This window comes from Phoenix dactylifera, chromosome 2 (assembly GCF_009389715.1).
Source record: "Phoenix dactylifera cultivar Barhee BC4 chromosome 2, palm_55x_up_171113_PBpolish2nd_filt_p, whole genome shotgun sequence".
Classification (NCBI taxonomy): domain Eukaryota; kingdom Viridiplantae; phylum Streptophyta; class Magnoliopsida; order Arecales; family Arecaceae; genus Phoenix; species Phoenix dactylifera.
Genome location: NC_052393.1, coordinates 20,271,959 through 20,295,949, shown reverse-complemented (window position 1 = coordinate 20,295,949; position 23,991 = coordinate 20,271,959). Strand labels below are relative to the sequence as shown.

Genomic DNA, 23,991 nt, shown 5'->3' with positions numbered 1-23,991 from the left:
AAGAACGATGGATCTTCTTTTGCAGTGGTGTCCATTGGATCATGCCCCCCACAACTCTCAAAGCACTTTAAACTCCCTCATTCATCCACCTACACATCCATTAGGTTACACGAACCAATGGACAATGTTGCAAAAGAAGATCAATCATTCTTTCATATGTGAAAGATACGACCTCTACCCTTGATCCGCCGCTTGAAAAAGAAAACCATAATTTTCTTTTTTCAACCAGAAAAAAATGTAATATTTTCTTTCAAAAACTTTGAGAACATACGTACATGTGTAGTGCAGAGGAGAGGGATGCAGGTGTCCTTAACCAAAAGCCTAGAATACATCAATCTACATTCCCACAGCATCCACAAAAATTCTTGCCTCAAAAAAATAAGAAAAAACAATTATAAAACGCTGATTATCAGATTCGCTCCTCTTCATGCTAGTTTTGGGGTGACTTGATATTTTTGCTCATGTAAAATATGGGAGACCCATCATGAATTCATTAGGATTCTGGTGTTGCGATATATTTCATTTACATCACAAACATTAAATTTTCATTTTTTATTCTGTATAAAACCCTAATCATTCGCATTAACCCCTTCGATGTCTGTGGATCAGAAAACCTTTCTGAATTGCATCAGCCTACTTATTGCTTGTTAAATATCATCTCCAAGCCCGCCACTTTGTCTTGGAGACCAAAGCCGACATTCCGTTGCTATGCTGTCAAATAGGAAGCACTAATTTTGGCCCAGCACGGTTGCGACGTACATGTACTACCCCTACGATTTCTCATTGTGTCATAGACGTGTTGTGTGTTGATCGTGAGCCGTCCTTGCATACTTTGTGCTGATCTTAGACACCTACATGCGCTACCTCCGAGCCTTTACGTCAAACCCATACATCTTTATATGCACATTTTCTGGTTGTCATTAAAATTTTGGCAAGTTTACAGGGTCTTTTGATCAACATCAGGCTTAAACCTGCTCCCACCTTCATGTGCGGCCTAGACCATGTACCAGAGGGATTCGAACACATGACCTCCATCAAACTCAAGCTTAACCAATTGACCCAATAGACAATTAACACATTCTTGTAAAATTGTGATATGTAAAGACTATCCTCATATCACTACTAAGAATTCATCACACCTCTAAGTTGCTACTAATTAGGAAACCTTTCCCTCATCCTTACCCAGTCTTGGTGTTTGTATTTGGGCTCGACTCGATCCGAGCATTATCTATTTGTTCCAATGTAGTTGGAACTTGGGCTAGTGACCCAGCCCAAGATTGAGCTAAACTTGCACACTTTTTTATTTCTTTGCGATACATGCACGAATCCAATCCAGTGCGCGGTGTGGAAGCCGACAGAAATTGGAGACGGTGTGGCAGAAGTACTTTCGACCTCCCGAGTACCCTCCCCGGTTCCCACCCAAAGTCCAAAACTCTAATAAAACCGACTTCACCCACGGCGGCTTTCCAAAAGTAGCATAGAATCCATCGTCGCACCACCCGTCAAATCTAATAATTCCCTCAAACCCTAATTCCCGAATCCAACCCCTGCCATACCACTCGGTCCCAAGTCCAAACTCTTCCTCGCCTTTTTCTTCTTCACCTTAAAAACCCTAAAAACCCCATAACCCGACCCCACCCCTCTCTCTCTCTCTCTCTCTCTCTATCTGATACCAAGCGATGGCGTCCGAGCTAATACTCTATAAACCCACCCCTTCCGCTCCCTCCGCCTCCCATACCCCCCTCGCCTCTTCGCCCCCACAACGACGCGATGACGCCCACGAGAGGCGGCGCAAGGCCGCCAAGCGAAGCGCCGCCTCCTCGCCTGCGTCGTCAGCCGTAGCGGCGGCGCCGGCAGCCAGCAAGGACCGCCACACGAAGGTGAACGGCCGGGGAAGGAGGATCCGGATGCCGGCCCTCTGCGCCGCCCGGATCTTCCAGCTTACCCGCGAGCTCGGCCACCGCACCGATGGCGAGACCATCGAGTGGCTCCTCCGCCACGCGGAGCCCTCCATCATCGCCGCCACCGGCTCGGGCATCGCCCCCCACCCCTCCGCCTTTCTTCCCTCCTTCACCGCCTCGCCTCCCTCCTCCTCCTCCCCCTCCCCGCCACCGCCGCCGTCTTCCTCCTCGATGACGGCTCCTCCTCCGCCGACCCCGGCCGGTTTCTTCGCCGTCAACGGGATGGAGTTCGGCGCTCCGATGGGGGGATTGGGTTTCTCCTCTCCTGCCGTCGCCGGGATGGAGTACCGGCACATGCCGTACTACACCGCGATGCTGATGAGACCGTCGACGGCCGACGAGGAAGATCATCGAGATCACACCAACAACTGAGGTCAGGGACAGAGTCATGGTTTAGGATTCTCGTCGATCCCTTTTGTTTTATATCTCTTCTTCTTCGGTTTGGGTTCTTTTTGATTGGGTTATAGGGGTTTTTGTTCCGTATAAAGAAGAAGAAAGAGGAGAAGTAACTAGAAAGTGTGTTCCATGTGTGGTGGTCGAGGACTTGGAACGATGTCTCTCTTTACTTACAAAAAAATAAACATAATGTATACTTTTAAATATTCGATGTTCGGTGTTATAACTTCTTTCATATTATGTGATTGGTTTTAGATTATGCCTGCGAACTTTGATAATAATATGGGATTTGGTGTCTCTGTTTTTAGAGGGTTGGAAAGTAGTCTGTACTCTGTATACAGCAGGTAGTATAGATTTAGTGGGTCCTCCTGCTCGGATCCTTCATTCATGGCATAAGTGGTTTAACTGGTCCCAGAAGAATGAATTATAAAGAATCGGTAGCAATGACAAGAATGTGATGGCCCAATTCATCATGGCGTAGAATTCATTTTGCTTCCGATTTAAAATGAAAAAGAAAATCATATTGATTTTTTTTATTTTTCAGGTGATGTCACGAGAATTATTGATAATTTTCAAAAGTGAACGATATGATGAAAAAGTATGATACATTTGTATGAAGAAGGCTCTATGGGAAACCACATGCATTCCTGTGCAGAAAGCTCCCCGGGAAACCAATCAAACCATATCGAGTTTATTTCCAATAGGAAGCACGATATTGAGCTGGAATTTATCAGAAACACACCAAAAGGACAAAAAATGCTACTGACTATTGCCGCTGAAATCACTTTCATAGTCTTGGCATTTGCTTAGCACAGATATGCGAATATGCTAATCTAATATTCAGTCGTTGGATGTAGAGAGTAAAGATTAGCCATTTATTAACACGGTCTTGTTAGGAGCAATTGTTCTGTCCGCCCGCCATCTTTACATAAAATCAACATTACTTGTATCTCAAAAGGGGGCAAAGCAAAAAAATGAGGTGAATAAATTGAATTTCATTTCCTTCACTATAAATGTAACGAATATCATTAGTTTGACCTAGGAGTATGGACAGAAACTACGTATGGGACTAACGCAAATCAGCAAGTGAAACATATTCCTTCCTTTTCCTGCCATGCGCTTGCTCGATCAACTACATCAGCGAACACGGCAACTGCTCCAAGAGGATTCCCCTGGGAAACAGAACGAGTCAAATAACGCAAGTCCGCCATATGAGAAGCCTTATATCCTAATGCATGTTACCGAAGTGCCACCACCTTTTCTTCTTCTTGCTTTCTGATGTTGGCAGCTCTGCACATCGAAGAACAAGCAATAAATGGCCAGAATTTCTTACGATTGAAAGCAATCAGTCTAAGCATGACACTGTGAACCCCACTCCCCAACCAGACCACCAGCATGGACTTCATTGCTGTCCTAGACAAGATCCCACACCAAATAAGGTGGTAATGCTTCTGTCTCGCCGCTTGGATTTTAATAACATATTCTAAATTATCATTTCATAAAGATCCTTAGGAAGGCTTTAGGGTTGCAAGGCTGGAACATTTTGGTAGCCTGGGTTATTGGAGACCAGAGTCATGAATAAGCCAAGTACATGTGGTTGTATATGCAACCAGAATGGGCCAGGAAGTAGACACAAGTCACTCATGTCGTTCAATCACGAGTGTTAGAAATTGTACACCTCATCTTGAGGAACTAAGAGTAATTCAAAAGGATTCTGAGAAACAGCAACCAATGATAGCCTCTACTGATCTTAGCACACCCATTCTCACTTACACTACCTCATCAGCCCACTTTAGAAAGGCAGAACTATGTATAGGAATTACAAGCAATTCTCTACATTATGCTCAAAGAGTGAAAAATTTGCTTGCCAACATGCTCCATATAAAAAAAGAGTCAGTGAAAATACAAAGAACGATGCCTCAACAGGAAGGCATGGAGAAATCAGACTTACCTCCTTCAGGATAGATTGAGTTGTAGTGCACCTCAGCCCAAAAGCTCAAGAAAATAACTGCAAAAAAGGACCAGCCGTTAGATCTGCACTAGAAGCAGAAGATGAAGAGAAGAAAAGAATCATGCTCCCTAAGCATGCATCTGAGTTATCCAAATTAGTTGGTTACTACTGGGTATCAAATGAAGATCAATAACAGTGGTAAAAGTGAGCCGAAAAACAAACCACCCAAAAAACAAACCATTGTCAAACCTCATCCATCTGTGCTTGATAGAGAATTTTTATATACCTCCTTAAGGCAGCAACCAACATGAGCTAGAAACATGAACTTACTCTAATACATACAAGTAATTCAATAGAAGCTGCTGCAATTATCCACCCCCCAAAACCCAAAAAAAAAAACCCAACACACACACGCACCCATATATATATATGAGATTGACTATGCTGCACTTGAGTGTAGTAGTCCCAAATCTAGTTGGCCTGTCTGCCCTCGTTAGGTGCAAATTGCAAGGAATCCAAAGCTCCCATTAGCTGTTAATTGCTGTCATTGCAAAAAAAACAAAAGAAACAAATAAGTAATGGGAGATGGGATGTGCTGCCCATGCCCATGCTCGTCCCTCGGTACAATCACCCACATGCTCTTCCAACCCTCTCTCTCTCTCTCTCTCTCTCTCTCTCTCGCACTCTCTCCATTACAGCAGTTACCACATCATTCATAAAAAAAAGGAGTCATTAATTACTGGGAACAAAGCCCATCTGAGATATCTCTCCCCCCATTGGACGTCCATTATATTGGCCGTCCACTCCAGAATAAACACAAACCTCCCAAGATAAATTCCTAGTCTGCAGCAATAAACAAAACACTGCAGAAATAAATAAAAACTCGACTACCCACCCTCGATCAGGTTACGGCTCATTAAGGCTGCAAATGGGTCGGGTTGACCCGTGAGCCGACCCGACCCGAATTGGAGGACCCGTGGGGCCGGGCCGGATCCTAAAATTGGACTCGTTCTATTTTTCGGGTCGGGTTTGGGTTTATAGAATCTCGACCCGACCCGATTCATAGTAAATAGCAACATTGGAGGATGAACAAGAAGTTTGGAGGGAGTAAACACTAAGGCCCTGTTTCTGAGAGCTTTTGGAGGGCCAAAAAGCACTTTCTGGTCCTTTAAAAGTACTTTTGAATGAAAAAAAGTGTTTGGTAAAAATTTCGAGAAGTTGTTTTAGCTTTTCCAGAAAGCTGAAAACAGCTTTTTGGGAGAAGCTTCATTTTGGAGCTTTCCGAAAACGCTGTTTTCAGCTTTGTCGGAAAGCTGTTTTTTTTATCAAAATATCCCTATTTAAAAGTTCCTTTATTCTTCCAAAATTCTCTATCCCACCGCCTCTTCCTCTCTCACCATCCCCTTTTATCTCTCTCTCCCTCTCTATCTCCTTCTTCTTCTCAACGCCAAAGTCCGGCGAGGAGAGGCGCTGATGGAGGATACCAGAGGTAGAACCCAGCGTGAGCGAGGACGGCGGCGAACATCAGGCCACCGGAGTGCCCAGATCTGGCGACATCCCGATCCGAGGGCAAGGAGGAAACAGGGAGGAGGAACGAGGAGAGGCGCCGACGGAGGATACCGGAGGTAGAACCCAGCACGAGCGAGGACGGTGGTGAACATCAGGCCACCGGAGTGCCCAGATCTGGCGACATCCCGTTCCGAGGGCAAGGAGGAAATAGGGAGGGGGTTCTCGGGACGAGTGAGCTCCGAGGAAGAAAGGGAGAAAACGGCCCGATCCCGCACAACCGCCGCGAAGCCGCAGGCCCGGCTGCGGGCGTCGGCCACAGGCGCGGCCGAGGGGGCACCGCTGGCCGCTGCTCGGTCCTCCCAAGCCCGATCTCCCCTTGCGGGAGAAGAAAGAGGGAAGGAGAGATTAAAAAAATAAATAAATAAATCAAGCGAAGAAGAGGAGAAGAGAAGAAAAAGAAAAAGAAAAGAAAATAACAATAATAATAATAATAAATATATAATTACATAAATAGAAAATTAAGATAATAAATGTATTTAAATGAAATAAAATAACAATAAATAAATAAATTAAAATGAAAAATGATGAATGAGTGGTAAATAATCTGTCCTCTATGATGATAAATAAATAAATAAGATAATAAATAAATGCATAAATAAATATATATATAAATGAACGAATAAATAAATAAATAAATAAGATAATAAATAAATATATTTCAATGACATAAAATAATGAATAAATAAAAATAAATATTAGTAATTATTTAACCAATTTTATAACCTAGCTAGAAAATTTGTTAGAGAGATAAATGGTCATCAGAAGGGTAAAAAATGATTTTACACTAATAATTATAATATTTTATACATTTATTATTGTATTATACTATAAATATAATGTTATATTACATTATATCAAAATACATTGATATGTTATGTTAAATAATTTAATATTATATTAAATTATTGTCTTATAGTATACAATGTTATAGTACTATATTATAATAATATTATATTACATTACATTAATATTATATATTTATATATTAATACATATTATATTTTATTATGTTCTGTTGTATAATACTAGTAATGTTCTTTATGGTCATTTTGTCATACAAAAGTACTTTCTCAATTTGTTTACCAAACACATGTTAAAGTGCCACAGCACTTTAGAAATGTAGTTACCAAACAGCAAACAGCTTTTTATAAAAGCTCTACTTTAGACAGCTCTACTTCTAACAACTCTACTGCCAACAGCTCCCTCAAACAGGGCCTAAGTGGTCCAAAATAAACACAAACTTCCCCAGAGTAAACAAAAACTGGTGAGTAATAAACATAAAATTGCATGAATGTTCACTAGCTTCCTGCGTTCCTCTCCAGAAATAAACACTTACTACTCGTAGAATAAACACAAACTTTCTAGGATAAACATTTAGTCTACGGTGTTGTTTATCACCGTAAAAATAAACAAAAACAGAGGGTCACCTGATGGGTCTAATGGAGTGGACATCCAACCGGGGGGGCGAGGAGGGGGGGGGGGAGAAAAGAGAGCCCCAGATGGTCGTGTGTCTCAGTAATTAATGACTCCTCTTTTTTTTTTGTTGAACAACATGGCAGCTGATATAATGATATAACAAAGAGAGTGAGAGCGACAAGGAGAGGGTCGGAAGAGCGTGTGGGTGACTGTACCAAAGGATAAGCACAAACATGGGCACGACATCCCATCCTGTCCCATTAATTATTCAGTTTTTTTTTTTTGTTTTTTGGAACGACAATAGTTAACATCTAACATGAGCTTTGGATTCTTTGCGATTTGCGTTGAACGGACGGTAAATAGGATGACCGGATTTGGGGCTCGCTCCATTCAAGTGTAGCATAGTCATATGTGTGTGTGTGTATTTATATAACCAAGTCTATCAACAGGAAAAAAAATGACTAAATTACTCAGCTTAGCTCACCTGGTCCTTTTCTCTCCTAATCTTGGTTTCCATAGAATCTATAAATTTCCTTCCCTCCATGTGTAAGTGTACTTCCAAAATGATGCAAGATAACATAGTGCAGGATGGAATAAAATATGCTTCTACCACACTAACCATGAGCTCATGAAGCCCCATAAGATCACTATGTGTCGGCATTACTAAAGACTATTATGTGTTGGCATTACTAAAGACTCCAGTACATGTCTCACAAGGCATATTTTATAGAGCCTCTGCACCAATGAATTGCCCTGAAAAAACCTTCCACTCAAGAAACCAAGAACATGTCTATTCATGAGTTTTATGTCATAGCCATAGGTAGTGGAAGTGTGATGCTAAAATAGAAAAGATATCATGATGAATCTGCTAAAGTCCCATAATTTCATAAAACGTATAGGCAGGCTGATGCAAAAGAGCAAGGCTAAAATCCATAAACATATACTGTGTTAATATTTTCTTAATAAAATTGCCACATCTCTGAGGCAACATTGTTATATGACTAACAAGAAACTATAACCGGAGTCTAATCTACTGAGACCAAACTTGCACATGTTATTTCAAAATTTGTTCCTATCTAAAAATTAATTTACTAAGACTGAAAGTTTCCTCAAAGTCACACAAAATTAAAAAATTGTAATCTTATTGTTTGACAAGATAATTTAAGCGTACCTCTTTTAGACTTCTGAACATTAGGCAGAATCTCAATGTAGCAGGTATCCTTGAATGATGTTAGAATGAATATTCTAACACCATACTGCAGAATCACAATTATCACAATCATTACACTAATGTCCTGAAATTTATCAACCAGATGGAATAACTAGACAACGATGATATTTTGAATAAAAATGCATGAGATAACTGTGAAAAGCAAAAAATAAATATACAGAGAATAGATCCTTAATATCCATTTAATCATTGATGCGTAATGAGTAAAACATGGCATCTAAGCAAGGTTCACCATCTCGATATCGGATCCCATACCGGTGCCACACTAGCACAGTGTCGATACAGTATGGTACGAAATTTTTTTAGTACACCGAGTGTCGGTACAACATCCGTAATGGGAACCAGTACAATATGGTATGCCTCGTACCCCTCTCAGTTCCAAGGTACAGTATGGTACGCCTTGTACCTCTCAGTTTCGGCTGGTATGGTGTACCATACAGTATGGTACGCCTCGTACCTCTCAGTTCTAAGGTACAGTATGGTACGCCCTGTACCTCTCAGTTTCAAGGTTACAGTATGGTACGTCCTGTACTTCTCAGTTCCGGCCGGTACGGCGTACCATGCATCTTAGTATGACATGACCTTCTACATTCCACCAACATCATATCCATCATTCAACATAACCTCTTCTTTTTCTCTTTCATGTCCGGAAATAGATGAAGTCCATTTACATTCCACTATAAACTCTGTGAAATATGCTTCTGTCATTATCTATTAACACAAGAAACAACCAGATGGATATTGGAAAGCAATGCAAATTGATTTTTCCTTGTATGGCAGCTACTCAATTATAGATATGCTTGCCAACACCTGTAAAAATTTAAGCATACCCTGACTTCAAAATGGAGATATGAAGAAAATTGCCTTCTCTATGTATCACAACCACAATCATTAAATACACATGATAACTGTCTTTTCTAGCCATTTAACCCAACCATTTTGACATGTAATGTAGCTTGAGCAGCAAATATTAGCACGTTTCCATCCATCCATATGAGCATAATATGCTCGCCAATACCCCCTGTATAATAAGTATTTTGCATGTTTGTGTCCAAATTTTATTTTCTTCAGAATTTTTCCATTATAAAAGTTTCCCACCTGGCCAGATAATTTGCCAGCTTTTGCGTTGAAATGGAACATCCATGAAATTTGCATGACAATATATCAATATAAAACTAAATCATCTCCAAAGAGATAAATTTTCAACTAGAGAAGAAATGTCAGTCATGATTTGCCTTGGTAAACAGATGGTAGGAGCCTGGACTAGCAGGCAGCATCTAGATTTTCTCTAATTTTTCATAAAACTAGATGATAGAGATTTAACAAGCATTAATTTCGATGCAACATTCTACACAGACAATAAATGGATCATATAAGGATGTCATTGCAGTAGGAAAATAAGGACCTTCAACACCCTCGTTCCCCAAGGGAGCCAAAGCAATCTCTCTCACAAAAAAGAAGGCCCTGCACTTTTTTTAAGTACTTTACCCCTTGGGTTAGAGTGGCTTGCAAAAGTAAAGTGTATTTGACGAGTTAAATTGATCTTTTTTCTACTTTAACCCTGGACAAAAGTCAGCCTTGATGAATTTACCTCTTCAAAAGCACTAAGTTTAAATTAATCAACCGTCCATCTTGTTATGCAATCATTTGCAAGATTGCATACAAAATTTCTCACTACTCAGAAACTTTCTCATGGAGAAATTTTCTTCTACAAACAATGCCCAAAGGAGAATACCACCCCACAGACTAGCCCTAGCATGTTGATTACAAAGGTGGTGCCCCAACATGAACCCAATGGAGACTCCAACAGTCTACTAGAGTAACTATTGCCTATCCTATACCCTTTGCAGCAACATTACCTTTTACTTGGTTACCTTGCCAAACTGATGAAATCAAAGTCAACTTTGATGGAGACCCTTCACCATGACAATAGTGCTGGCAAAACCCAGCTTCATCATATTTGGAACCACGGGGCAGATCCTTCATGCTAGGTCCTGCCACATCAAGAGCTCATCCATACTGCTAGGTGCTAACAGCTTAGAGATCACTCAGAGGGCCTTTCGCTGGCCTCTTAATTGTACCACACAGGTATGATTTGATTAGGAGACTTGACGACCATCACATGCTATTAATTCTACTAGATCTATGAGTCATAATGGATATTCTTTGGCTTCCTTTAAAGTGAAATATATCTACCAGGAGAGGATCCAGCCAGCAGGCTGGCTTCAGATACCAGGGCAGCAAACCAGGAGAACAAAAACTGGAGCAGCCAATTTCCAAGCCAGCATAAGTATACTGCCTTTGCAGATCCTAATGGTTCTATTCATTTATGGAACTAAGTGGATCTTTGTCCCTCATGCCTTCCCAAAAAAGGGCGACTCCACCAAAAATTTCCTATTCCAAAAAATCATACATGAACTTGGAGAGGATCTAGATATTTTTTAAAACCACCCAGATCATCAACTTTTGCAAATAACCGCATGACAATTGGAAATGAAGTCATTCAAGTGAAAAATGCTCTTTGATACAATTATATTAAACATGAATTTCAAGTAAAGGAATAAACAAAAGATATATAAAGTAGCACAAAGAAACATTAAGCATACCGAATCTGCAGCAGCCTGTAATGTGACATGGTCACCCCATTCTCCATTCCTGTTTTTCAATATAAAATGATGAAAAGAAAAACATGAGAATTATGTTATGCTAAAAGCTAAACGAGGGAAACCATACTTGGACATCTTTTTCAGATACTCATCATAGGCCATTGGAACATATCCATCATAAATCTCACGATGAGACTTAAGCTGAGGATCATTAAAAAAGGGAAAGTTATCAGAACATGATATGAAGCATTAAAACCAAGAACAGGAATCATCATGACAATGATACAATGATAATAAAACTACAAAAGAATAAAAGTAAAATCAGTAGGAAGTCGGCTCACCTGATTGACAATTTGTTGTCTCACAAACTTGTGGTGCTCAGTAGTACGGTAGAACTGATCAGATAGTGCTCGGAACTGGAAAGATAGAGAATTCAAGAGTGTTCAATTCAATGATAAATGGAACTAGTTTAGTTATAGAAAACTTCAGAGATAATTTAAAAGGAACATGTTACTAACACGAATGAATGGAACATATTTGCTGACTCAAAAATGAACACAATTCCCTATATCACATTTTATACCCAAGACTGATTAGAAGACCAGGGCAACTATAAAAGATAGCTTTAGACTGCATGAGTCTAAACATTGCAGCAAATCTTCCTACCTGTTAACTGGTTTTCTACGTTTCATGGCACGTTCCTTTATCTAAACTTTCCATTTCAAGGGATTTGTCACCAATTCATAAAGGGTGAATGATAAGTTAACAGGTGATAGAATAACTAGGAAAATCCTTCCAAGGAGCCGTGTTGAGTTCTAATTTTGCTTCATAGAAAACTGCCATTATGGGATGAGAGAAGGCTTAAATAATGATTATGATGGTCGTAGCAAACTTAGCTAGCCAGCCTGAAAAAAAATATAGTGGACTGTACACCACATCCAGCAAGTACATATGTAGGACTGAATTACATGAGAATCCAGAAAAAAACAATTAGGCACCTACTCTTTTTAAGTTGAGTAGACAAGCCAATTAAGTCAGATGCTAATTCATCATTAAGGCAGACTATGAATTACGATATCACATCTTTGTAAGACTGGGCATAAAATGAAATCTTAAACAATATACTAAATAAACAAAACAAGCAAAAAGCTTGTCAAGTAACTTACCTGACAATTACCATCTCCTTGAACCTTAAGTTCAACCAAATCATATAACTTCAACCTACACATGTAAGCATCATTTCCCCATCACTAATGCATTACAAAAAAAAAATCACAAACCTATAAAAATTTCCAAGTAACAACATAATCTAGAAGACGTAAGCATCATACCGACTGATAGAACTGGGAGTTTACATGAAGTAAATATTTTTAAAAAAATCCTCTGAATTAAATGGGAGAAATATTTATTCTGATGGGAAATCCAATGATGAAAAAGGAAATGCTATTGTAATTGGTAGATCTCTCGCAATCCCTAGGCACAAAAATAAAGCTGTCGACCTTGGTCTCTGGATTTTCATCATTCATCTAGTATATTATGAATAAATTATCATTTTTACTTGTCATTCTAGTAGTACTTGTAGTTGAATTGGATAGGTTTTAGTGGTTATGTTTGAAGTGGCAATTAAATGAGGGCCAAACTATACATTATCACCATCCACCCACATCGGTTATTAGTATTAGCACCATGAATACACTTCTTATGAAATGCTATGACTTCAATGTACTTTATGTTCCATATTTAAGTAAAAGGCTGTATCCATCCCAGACTGCTTACGATCAATATATTTAAACTGACCTCTGGAAACAATTTTTGAGTTAATAATTGGCTTAAGGACACTTGCTTCTGGTAGTTTAACTGGTCCGTCAACCTACATTATATTGCCAAATCAACATGTTATTCTCCCTAGGTGATGCAAAAGTTTCGGTTGAAATGCTTATGACTGAGTCAATAACCTGAATAAATGTATGGTGCTCGTCTCTATGAACAAATTGGAATTCTTCAAATTATGAGTTCTCAATGACATTCAAATTTGCTAAAAGCAGCAGGACTGATTTGACAATTAGCCCTTTATAGCTTAAAGGGCCAGCTTTACAAGCTGCTCACTTAATATTTTAAAGCAAGCCCATCTAGGAGTTAAATAATAATCCGCCTAAAACAAGTTGGAATTAAACCAACTTGGGATGTTGTTATGTTTGCAACAGAAACATCGAGCAAAATGGGCATGTCAGGCCCCTCTTTTTAAGTTACATTATAAGCATCAATTTCTGCTACAATCTCTAACCTAACAGCAAGCTGTAATCAACTGATGAACTGAACAGCTACCACCAATTTTTTTCTTATTTTACTTTATTGGAAAGCATGCTTTCGTCCTGTATTGACTTTAATTTATAAGAATAAAATTTTTATACCAATTCTCTTGAAAACCACAAATTCCTAGTCAATTCTCTTGAAAACCACAAATTCCTAGTCATCTTAGATTATCAAACCAACCACCTAACCAAGCCTTCGAACCACCCTAATTTTTTAATCCCACTTTAACATCTACCAGAGACGCAAATAACCTGAAGGATGCTTTAGCACTTAATGAGATTGACTCTGAATACTTGTGAGAAAGTCAGGTGGTTGGGGGAGGGGGGAGCTTGCCCTAGAATCTTTATATGATGTTTTCAGAACAAAAGCTAACAGCAGCGCATACAAGCAGCGCGTGAAGAAAGTTGAAGAGAGAACTGCTGGATGCCATACCTATCAAGAAGTCTTTGGTGATCTGTAGTGGCTTCATCAGCAGAAGGAATTTCCCCATTAATTCTAGGGACATGCTGCACATAAGAAATTCAGAGAATATCTGCTAATTCAGCATGCAAATCTTTAAACGGCTCTTAGGAAATGCAAAAATACAGCATAAATCAAACAATATTATCAACAAACACCATCTCTTTACAGAATAAACAATGTTGAAGGAAAAATTGGTGAAAATTGCCTAGTATGCACATAGATTTTTATGTGTTATAACCAGAAAATTAATTAATTTGCCAACTTAAAAATTGGTTCGTATAACAAACAAGAAAAAAAGCCTAAATAACTTACATGATGCACATCTATGCACGTAAAAATATGCATGTGCAGTTTCTCTAAGGTTGATATTTTATAAAAATAAATGCAAACAAATTGCACATGTTTGAGTCTAAAAATATCAGCCAGACAAAGTAACAATCACTATCCCAGGAAAGCTACAAAAGGCTCTCAATATTGTTTGGTTGCCTGAGGCTAAAAGGGATATTTGCTTGTTTTTAGCAGATAGCTTTTAAATTTCAAGGGATGCTTGGATGTCTAATGTAAATTCACAAGGAAAACAGGCTGAGCAATTAGGCATTTAATTGGGTGGCTTATCCACTTACTCAACAATGCAATCAAATCAGGTGGCTTATACTTACTCAACAATGCAATCAACTCAGAAGGCAATTTACAAAATCCAGCCAGGGACTACAGGGACTCTCCAGCCTCACCAATCTCTGTTTTATATAACTCCTAGATAATGTTTCACTGGGAAAGTGCTCAAAAATCCTTTTTTCCCTTTTTTTGTTATTTTAATAGTTCAAGAAAATTTATAAACTCCATGAGTACGGTAGAACTTACACGAACAGGAACCATCTGATTCAGTCTCTTGCCTACTTCACCATCTAAGGTAGAAGAATCATCTGTAAGCTCTATTGAGTTACTCGACGCCATCATATAACTTTTCTCCAGGGCTCGAACAAGAACTTTCCATGTCTTCTGCTCTTTCCTGAGGAGGCACTAAATAAAAACAAAAAAAACATGGATAATCAATACAAAAGAAAGGCAAGAGGAACAGAAATTTGTGTATACCATTGGGATAATAAAAGAGATAGTCCCTACCAACTGTATACCTGAAATAAAATCACTTATAGTTGGACCAAACCAATCTTGTGAAAGGACAGATGTTTGCAACTTCTCTTCACCTGCATGTGAAGGTCCAGATGCTTCCGCAACAGCAACTTGTGAAAATTCTTCCTGAAGAGCTTGGGCAATAATTTCATCATTCTCTACAGTAGTACAATCATCTCTAAAATCATTTCCCTGGTGTAATTCCCATTATAAACACTGACATCATTTTGATTAGCAGTCCCACAGTACTCAGAATTTGAAGCTGGTCGCCTTGAAGAAGATGGAGACCCCACCTAATGACGTCAGGATCTTGCTCATACATGATCATCAGCTCTAGAGAAGAGCTTCCTGCAGAATAGTGTTAGACAAATGAAAATCCCAATATAGACTTCACATAAGAGAATGCTTTCATCATTTCACTGATCATACTGGGGATTTTTATCCATTGCTCTTCCTTTGAATAGACAGTGTCACAAGATAAAGCACCTGAAATTATATAATGACATTACCAACAACAAGAGGAGAAAAGAAAAACGAGCATGCCACTCTTTTCTCATAGATAATATTTGCAAGCATGGTAAACCATACCGGCTCGAACCGGGTGGGTACAGAGCGTTACCGTACCATACCGGTTTGGTATCGGTACCTGGTATGAGTGGTGTACTGACATTTGGTATGCCAAAAAAATTCCGTACCGTACTAATACCGACATTGTGCTAATGTGGCACCGGTACGGGGTCCAGTACCGAGATATATTATAATCATCCAGCTAAGAAAAATAACTATAGAGATATATTATATTTCACAATGTGAAAAAAGTTAATCCAAATCCCTATTTAGATAACATTCTTATGATCATCTTCAATTTTAACATGCAATCTAAACTTTTAGATGCAGTTTGTATGTCACTGGCTCAATGCTGAAATAGGAAAATTTTCTTTATCGTATGCATGAAAAGGAATTAGTTCACCAATTGGATAGCATGAAAAGGAAAATTTCAGCTATCTTTTGAAATGAAAAAAAAATAGTTCTTGTGAATGACTACAATTACACCTAATGGTCTGAAAGTGCAATTGAGAGCAAGGGTTGGAGAATTACTTTTGTTATGCTTCCAGATAAAAACTCTGACAAGTGTGTAGGATAGAATCAGAATGATGTCCATGTGGTGCATTGGTTATGCTATCATTTCAAGCCAAAGATCAGGTTTAAACATCAAGTAGTATAGGAGTAGCATTAGCAAGTCCCATAATCAGTCCCATTATGGCTTCCTATCCATGACTTAGAAGAGTGGATCCTTGCATTCTCGCCACTAGTAAATTTCTTTAAACTTGATATCCAAGGACTTAGTCAATGCTAAGAAGAAGTATAAAATAAAGAAAAGAATTGAGTATGCATTCTTGCCACTGGTGAGTGAATTTCTTTAAACTCAACATATTGCAATTGTATCCTAGGACTTAGCCAATGCTAAGAAGTACAAAATAAAGAGAAAGAATTGACAACCCCTACAGTATTTTACCCAATTGTATCCTATTTGAATCTTCATCTAATCCAAGCTTAGCAGGTCACAAAAGGACAATATAGGATCCAAATCTAATATCTCAGCGAGTGTTTTCACTTAGGGAACACTAAGTTATGCAGGGAAAACTATTCAAACATTTAAATGTGATTGAGTTACATATTTAACTTACAAGTATGTAAAATGCTTGGTAGCATTACCACCTATTGAGTGGACTAGCTAGTCAATTATCAAGCAAACAAATGAACTCTTATATGATGCAGAAAATGATATAAATTTAGGGAAAAATACAAAATGCCAACAAAACACTTTTATGTGGTATAGTAATAAATTTCTGTGCATCAGTATGAGGGTGATTTTAGTGACCCTTTAGCACCAAATATTCATCCATGCATGATCCATAATAGATTTGACCAACTACCAACCTCCTCTACATTTTTGACAGCCCATCTTTGTCTTAGTAAAGTCTTTCAGTGTTATATTTTGGTCCTCTTCCTCATTACTTAGAAAAAGTGAGCACCGGTTCAGATACAAGACACTATCATTACCACCTAGACAACAAGATATCCAACCCGTAATTACAAACAACCCAATTGCAAGAGCAGAGCTCTACCAACTGAGCTATATCCCTCGAGCAAGTGGAGTATGCATGAAAGAGCTAGATGGTTCTTCTATTATTTTCGCTGGTGCTGCTAGGCTATCCTGGACTTGAACCAGAAACCTCGCTCGTGAACTAAATGATTTCACCTACAATCCAAACAAATGGGAGAGAAGTAATAGATTCTTTTTTGGGAACGATTCATCCTTCCTGAACACAGTATATAACTCTTCATTGTACTGCACTCTTCAAGTGTGCTTGTTCCCCTTCTCCCTTATCATGGCAAGCCTTTGTAAAAAAACTACTATGGGAAGAAAAAAAGAAAGTACTAAAATACACTCTTAGCCCAATCTTGACACTATTAATCTTTTTTCAAACCTATTCCCATTTCGAGTGAAGAGATAGATAGGATAGATAAATAGACACATCCCATGCTTCCAAGCATTCTTCTTATAGCTAGATCCAATCTTGTGGTCCTTACCAAAAGGAAAAAGAATTTCACATTTTTTCTTTTGAAAAGAGAGGACTAGAAAATCCTATTGATTGTTTCTTTCTCCAGACCTCAAAGAAAAAGCATGAAAACAGGTTCAAATGGTCCGATCCCTTCATCACCCCAAAATAAAAGGGGCGATCTTGCAGTTCTTGGTCTATGAAGATGCATTGTTAGATGCTCAATTTTTCTCATTTAGACTGAACCTAAACCTATGCTTGAGAGATAAATGCCCCTACAATGATAAAAGATGTATGAATTTTCAAGAAGAAAGGAGCTTCGTGCCCCCCCCCCAAGTCCAACAGCCTAGATCCCACGAGTGAATAAAAAGTTAGATCTACACTAGATCTTACTTGAATTGCCCCATCTATCATCCCGAGGATAATTTGGTTTCTAACTCTGATTCTTTATTAGTTATTGTGGCATGAAAGCATTTACTCTTCAAAATCTTTCAAGAGATAAGACCTCTCTTCAGGAGCCATATATTAATCTTTGGATTTTTTCTAAAAAATAAGTACTCTAAATTGTTATGTCCTCACTCTGAATAATATAATCTTCTCTCAAATATATTCCTTTATTACTTTCACTTCATCCCAAAAATGTTTTTATCTCTCTTTTTTATGAATCTTCCCTCTAAAATTGAAATTTTTAAAAGCTAAGATATTGGTTATCTCAGTGGATGACCAAGGCTAAGATGAACCAAGATCTCGGCTTATCTCGATGGAGGTGGAAGGTGCGAAAATCTAGAAAGTTCTGGAATTTTCTGATATCCCAGCTGTTTTATGGAAAATTTATGATTAGCAATTATTTTAAAGTATTGGTTTTAAAATTTATTAATAGTGACATCTATTTAAGGAAGTAAAATAGTAATTGGAAAATATTAGTTAATCAAGCGATACGGTTTTGATCAATATTCGGAGATTGGTTGGTTTGTATCAATTGAAATAATAGGGGCTAAGATTGTCCATATACCATATTGAGAGGGCTTGATACCAATACATACTACGAGCTCGGCCAATATGAAAACCTAACTAAAACTAGAATAATTTCCTTTTTTTCCTTTTCTAACCTTTCTTTCAAATCCATTTTATTTTAGTTTCTTACATTATCTTTCTTTTATGCCCTTTTTATGGTTCAATGCCCGTCCCAACCCTTTTCAAATTTTGCCATGAAGCATTAACCAACGGTTCAAGTCCTAGTACTAGAGCTCCTCCCAGTTTGGAGCTGGGTTGGTATGTTACCAAGATGGTCATGTGGTGGCCTTGAATTGGTCCAAAAGAAAAATGTCCTCGAATGCCAAGGCCCGACCAAGACAACCCGATCTGGAAAGGCGCAAGTCTCAAATGTATCCCATCCTATGACCTACTTTCTCTCCATTCCGGTACAACACAAGACAGATCAAGACAAATTGAGATGGAAATCCTCGGAACATTCTGTGAAAAAATTACCCACGACATGGATCGGTCAATGATACCCTAAAAAAACTTCTAAAAGAACCCATTCACTAATATTATATTACATAAATGCCCATCTTTTTCTTTCAATCTCTATGTTTTTAAAAGCAGATCCAAGATAATGATAATACCATGGAAGAATCGGTCCTTGTCTTCACTTTCTGCTCAATTGAAATTGCACCACATAGTTGTAACAATGTTCATGTCGTTGTCCTATAACAAAAACCCAATTTAATATTTAATGTTACTCTCTTCTCATTAATCACCATTTCATCATCTAGACATAAACTACATTACATCTTTCCAATATTAGCCAATAAGTTCACTATAATCAAGCACATTTTTTGATAGTCCCTTGGATTAACCCTAGTTTGACCAAAATGGAATTTCCCATCCCAACCAAATAGAAAAGCTCTAGGACTTGTGTCGACATCCAGTCATAAAAGAAAGCTTAAAAATGGATGGAATATTAATTATAAAGCATTTGTTGTCATGCTCCAAAGGTTTCATACAATATCTTTTATTATAGAATAATAGTCAATCATTACTAAATGATAAGCCACTTTTGGTCACATTCAACTGACAATAGTTAGCTTTAACTCCACATGCAACTGACAAACACTATAATAAAACCACATGGAAGGGCTATCTAGGATGAGCAACCGGTGGCCCTAGGTCAAAAATTTAGATGAGGGCCATCGCTGCCATTTCTCTCGACATCAACCACATTCCCCTTCATATAACCATAATAATGGATCTCGCCTACCTTCTCTGTGATCCACAGACATCAAATCTATCTTCTCCTCCACCCATTGTATGTATCCGATTGCCTAACCTTTTTTGATTTCCAAGTCTAACCAGTTAAAGTGGCTAGAAAGAGTTTTCCAATTTTACCCTGCTAAAAAGAATGAAAAAGAATTTTTTTTACAATATAAAATAAAAATACATCATAGTTGTAACCCTAATTATAATCAGGTTTTATTTTTCAATAACTACCACATTTTTTGGGATGTGCAAATTATTCCTTATTCAATAACATGTCGAATTAGTAGGCCCAATTGCATGGGTTTACCTTGATTCTTATTTTAAGTTATGAAATTCGAAGTGGAGATTTCTGAGAGATGCAAAATAGCTTCCCCTTCCACTCAACTATGGATCTATTTAGAAAGAAATTCATGGAGATTTCTGTTTACATATTACAATCAAACATTAAGAAAAAAGACAATCCATAGAAGTTATGCTCAAAACTGGACAATGATCCTCAATACAGTATTTTTCTGCCTCAAACTCCTCTCTCCATCAAATATTGTATGTGCAATGCTAAGCCCCCTCCCCCACTCAGTGAACCCCCCCCCCCCCCACCCCCCCCCCCCCCCCCCCCCCCCCCCCCCCCCCCCCCCCCCCCCCCCCCCCCCCCCCCCCCCCCCCCCCCCCCCCCAACCACTACCAACCTCCACGGAAAAAAAAAATCTATATTGAGTATAAAATAGCATATCTTGCCATTGATCTCATGTACATTAGAATTTCACCATCACTCATGTATAGGACAACTAAGTAATCAACCACCTCTCCGTGTTGATTTTCACTATATCGGAGTGTAAAATTCCACATTGATGTCATCACTATAAAGACATTTTCCCCTCCCTGGAGGGAAAAAAAGAGTAACGAAAAGTATATTAAAGGCTTCATCACAAAGCCTTGGTGAAATAACTGACACAAGAAAATGTATCTTGGAAACTTATATCAAACCTACAAATTTGGCTAAAATCATACCTCTAATTTGTAGTTATTTATTATAAAACTATTAAAATTAAAAAGTAGTTATCTCTGAAAAAAAAAAAAACAAATTACTAACATGTTGAATCTTTCTTTTGGTAAACTCCTAATCATCACTGGAGAATATTATGAAGAGACATCAAAGTGGGTGGAATTAAGATTAAAAAAAAGGACCAATGTAATGGGTCATAGACAAGAATTACAAAAGAACCAACTATTATTCCTAAATTTCTCCCAATTCTGTATTCATCTACTAATTTATCTATTTTTTATCTATGACACAGTCCCAACTTACTCCCACTTTTCATTAATTCTAAATTCTTGAATGAACTTCAATCTTTAATCCATAATGATCCCAGCTTTGTAAGAACATTATTTAAAATTAAAGATTCGCAATAGAGAATTGTGTTCTTTGCTGGCTTAAGGGAAGTTTTGTTCTTAGAAGAAAACTTTCAAAGTTAAAAAAGAAGATAAAGCATAGACAAAAGTGCTGTCAAACCCCCCCCCCCCCCCCCCCCCTTCTCCAAAAAAAAAATGAAAGGGTCCATTTTTTCTTAACCATCCAAATTCGTAGCATGGACCTCACAGCTTAAACCACTCGCCACTGAAACACATTGAAACCAGCCAATCAGGTCCATTAGTAACATTAGCTAATCAAGGAATATGAATAACCTACCCAACCTATCTCAAACCCCAAGTAGTAAATGTAAATAGAACAAAAGGTAAGATCAACAATACTACAAGCAAACTTCCAGACCTGCTGTCAAAGATTGCACCTGTTCGGACTTTTTTCCAAAGTGATCAGCCTGCTGAACTACCTCAGAGCTTCAGCTGGATCCACTGATTCTAAATTCTAACTGAAGAAATGCCAGATGAACTCTCGCATTCTAAGTCATCATAAATCCCACACATCTTAAATCAAGCCCAAGTCAAAAACCTAATTTCTTATCCAAAAAGGGGGTAACTTTAGTTCATCCTTGTTCTGAATCGAGCCAGAGACCTATCAGGGACAGGGAGATCACTAACACATTGCATGCCAATTCAATTTCGTTAGCACATAAATCTGCGGCCCTTATCCCAAACGGTTTTTTTGTTCAAAACCGAAATCAATTGAAAGATTAGTGTGTATAAACAGACAATATTTTCCTGCAAAGGTTTCAAATTATCTGCACTGATGGAACTTCTACAAAATCATTGGCCGACGAGATTAAACATTATAGTTCCAAGATTTAGATTACCAAAATCGTTTGGGTAAAGAACTCGATATTTATCAATTCTGGAACGATTCACATCATAGGTCAAGAAATCCATTAAATTAATCAATTTTATCGCCATCTTTTCAAAAGAAACGGATCTGGAAGTGAAAAAATCATAACCTAATTGCAAGAACCGCATCAGAAACCTAAAAGGACAAACAAGAAAACTATAACGAATCCATTCCAACATAATAGCGCAGAAATTCATCACATCAAATCAAAGAAACTGAAACAACCGCAAAAGATAAAAGAAATCGATCCAAAGACACTACACATGTAATCCAGAAAGAAAATCAACCCCAAACCATCAAACAATCGTATTTTGCTTAAAAGAAGCCAAAGTCGACATTCCAATCCCATAAAAAGCACAGAAGAGAATCCATAAAGCTCTCCCCGATCGGAAAACCAACTTACTTCGGATGTAGGCAATCTGACGTCGAAGGCGGCAGCGACGGGGAGAAAGAAAGAGAAAGCGGGGGTCTGGTTTCTTCAAACGGGAGGAGAAATGGAACCGGTTTCGAGGAGACGCCACTCGGAGACAGGACGAAAGAACAACGATAAGTATGAGACTATGAGAGCGATAACCGCAAGGCCGAGAAGACTTTAGGTTCCCGACCCACGCCCTCCGCGCACCCAAACCAGTCAGAAAAACAACGCCACGTGTTCGAAGCCAGAGGATTTCGCGCACGTGGTGGTTAATTATTGGCCAGGGTTTGCTGGGTGCGCGTAGTTCCCATAAGAGGGAGCTGGGGGGAGCGGGGAATATCGCGGACGCCACGGGGCGTTTTAAGCGGCGCGGCCGCTCAACTTTTTTGAATCCCACGCCGCCCGTACGTCCCGTCCGTCCTCCACCGGCCCTGACCCCACGGCTTCGCCGTAATCTCGCCCGTCTCCGCGTGATCCGGCCGTTAGTTGGGATGGCGGCAGAGAATTCCGCCGTTAGTTTCTTTGCACGCGTGTACGTCAGTAAATGCCTCGCGAATAGAGATTCGCGCAACTTGATGACGTGACAGCGGGGAAAGAGTTTGGAGGTGGGGCGGCAAATCAGGTATCCGTTCATGGTGTATCTCGAATGGGATACTGGAACCATCTGATGGTGACTGGATGGTTGGTGATTGCTAATACGTAGAAAGCTTCAAATCAGACGGTAACATGCTTTGACATTTTCTCAAACAAAAATCAAAACTATAGATAATTTAATAAAAAAATACTTTGATCATAGGAAGGTCAAGCCCATGAGGATTATTTTGTTTTTTTATTCAAATTTCTACAAATTTCTGTAATATAAAAAATATTTTTTATAATTATAATATTTTATTATAGATATTTTAGTTAAAAAATTATAAATCAAAATAGTTTTAACGCATGCTAAAAATGTTTTCTAAAAATGCTTCATTGGGAAAAGACTGTTTTAGCTTTTTGGTAAAACTTAAATAACTTTTTAATTTTTTTTACCAAACACTTCTAATTCATCCAAAAATATTTTTGGAGGATCAGCTTTTTGGCCCACTAAAAGCTCTGCCAAATAAAGCCTATAGCCCTAGAGTGGAACCTAATTCTAAAGCTTTAGGATAAGTTTGGATCCTACAAAACTAGATCGCAGGAAAAAAAAAAAAAAGCTCAAAAAAACCGGCATGAATCAAAAAATTCAGACCCAACTCAAAATGAAAGATAGAGAAGATGGATCTCGATCGGTCCATAAATTTGTGTAAGTGCTAAAAATTATAGCTTTGTAACATGATTATTTAAATAGCTGCATGTCGTTGAATGCCGACCGAGGAAATTAAAAGCTAGTGCGTTCCATCGTTGAAATTATCTCATGGTTTACAATTAAAAATGGTGACGTTTATGACTTTTTAGGGGGT

The 23,991-nt window shown here is 38.5% G+C and overlaps 2 protein-coding genes across 2 annotated transcripts; one reads left to right on the top strand and one right to left on the bottom strand.

The window, feature by feature from the left end:
• Nucleotides 1-1,385: 1,385 nt before the first annotated feature.
• Nucleotides 1,386-2,616, top strand: LOC103696859 (transcription factor PCF1). The gene has a single exon (XM_008778580.4). The coding sequence runs from the start codon at nucleotides 1,680-1,682 to the stop codon at nucleotides 2,331-2,333; it is 654 nt and encodes a 217-aa protein (XP_008776802.2). The 5' UTR covers nucleotides 1,386-1,679; the 3' UTR covers nucleotides 2,334-2,616.
• Nucleotides 2,617-3,211: 595 nt separating this feature from the next.
• LOC103696858 (OVARIAN TUMOR DOMAIN-containing deubiquitinating enzyme 9-like) lies at nucleotides 3,212-22,701 on the bottom strand. Its single transcript, XM_039123949.1, has 13 exons — nucleotides 22,541-22,701; nucleotides 15,466-15,522; nucleotides 15,223-15,384; nucleotides 15,039-15,052; nucleotides 14,767-14,925; nucleotides 13,876-13,949; nucleotides 12,297-12,351; nucleotides 11,472-11,546; nucleotides 11,258-11,331; nucleotides 11,131-11,179; nucleotides 8,465-8,549; nucleotides 4,309-4,365; nucleotides 3,212-3,647 (listed from the first exon to the last, which is right to left on the bottom strand). The coding sequence occupies exons 3-13, from the start codon at nucleotides 15,362-15,364 to the stop codon at nucleotides 3,586-3,588; spliced, it is 846 nt and encodes a 281-aa protein (XP_038979877.1). The 5' UTR covers nucleotides 15,365-15,384; nucleotides 15,466-15,522; nucleotides 22,541-22,701; the 3' UTR covers nucleotides 3,212-3,585.
• Nucleotides 22,702-23,991: the final 1,290 nt, after the last annotated feature.

Excerpts from the sequence above, each read along its gene's own strand:
- LOC103696859 (XM_008778580.4), top strand. The coding sequence starts at position 1,680 with ATGGCGTCCGAGCTAATACTCTATAAACCCACCCCTTCCGCTCCCTCC.
- LOC103696858 (XM_039123949.1), bottom strand. The coding sequence starts at position 15,364 with ATGATCATGTATGAGCAAGATCCTGACGTCATTAGGTGGGGTCTCCAT. Across the intron at positions 13,950-14,766 it reads ATCAGATGGTTCCTGTTCGT|CATGTCCCTAGAATTAATGG; the intron begins GTAAGTTCTACC and ends TCTTATGTGCAG. Across the intron at positions 4,366-8,464 it reads TGTTCAGAAGTCTAAAAGAG|TTATTTTCTTGAGCTTTTGG; the intron begins GTACGCTTAAAT and ends CCTTTTTTGCAG.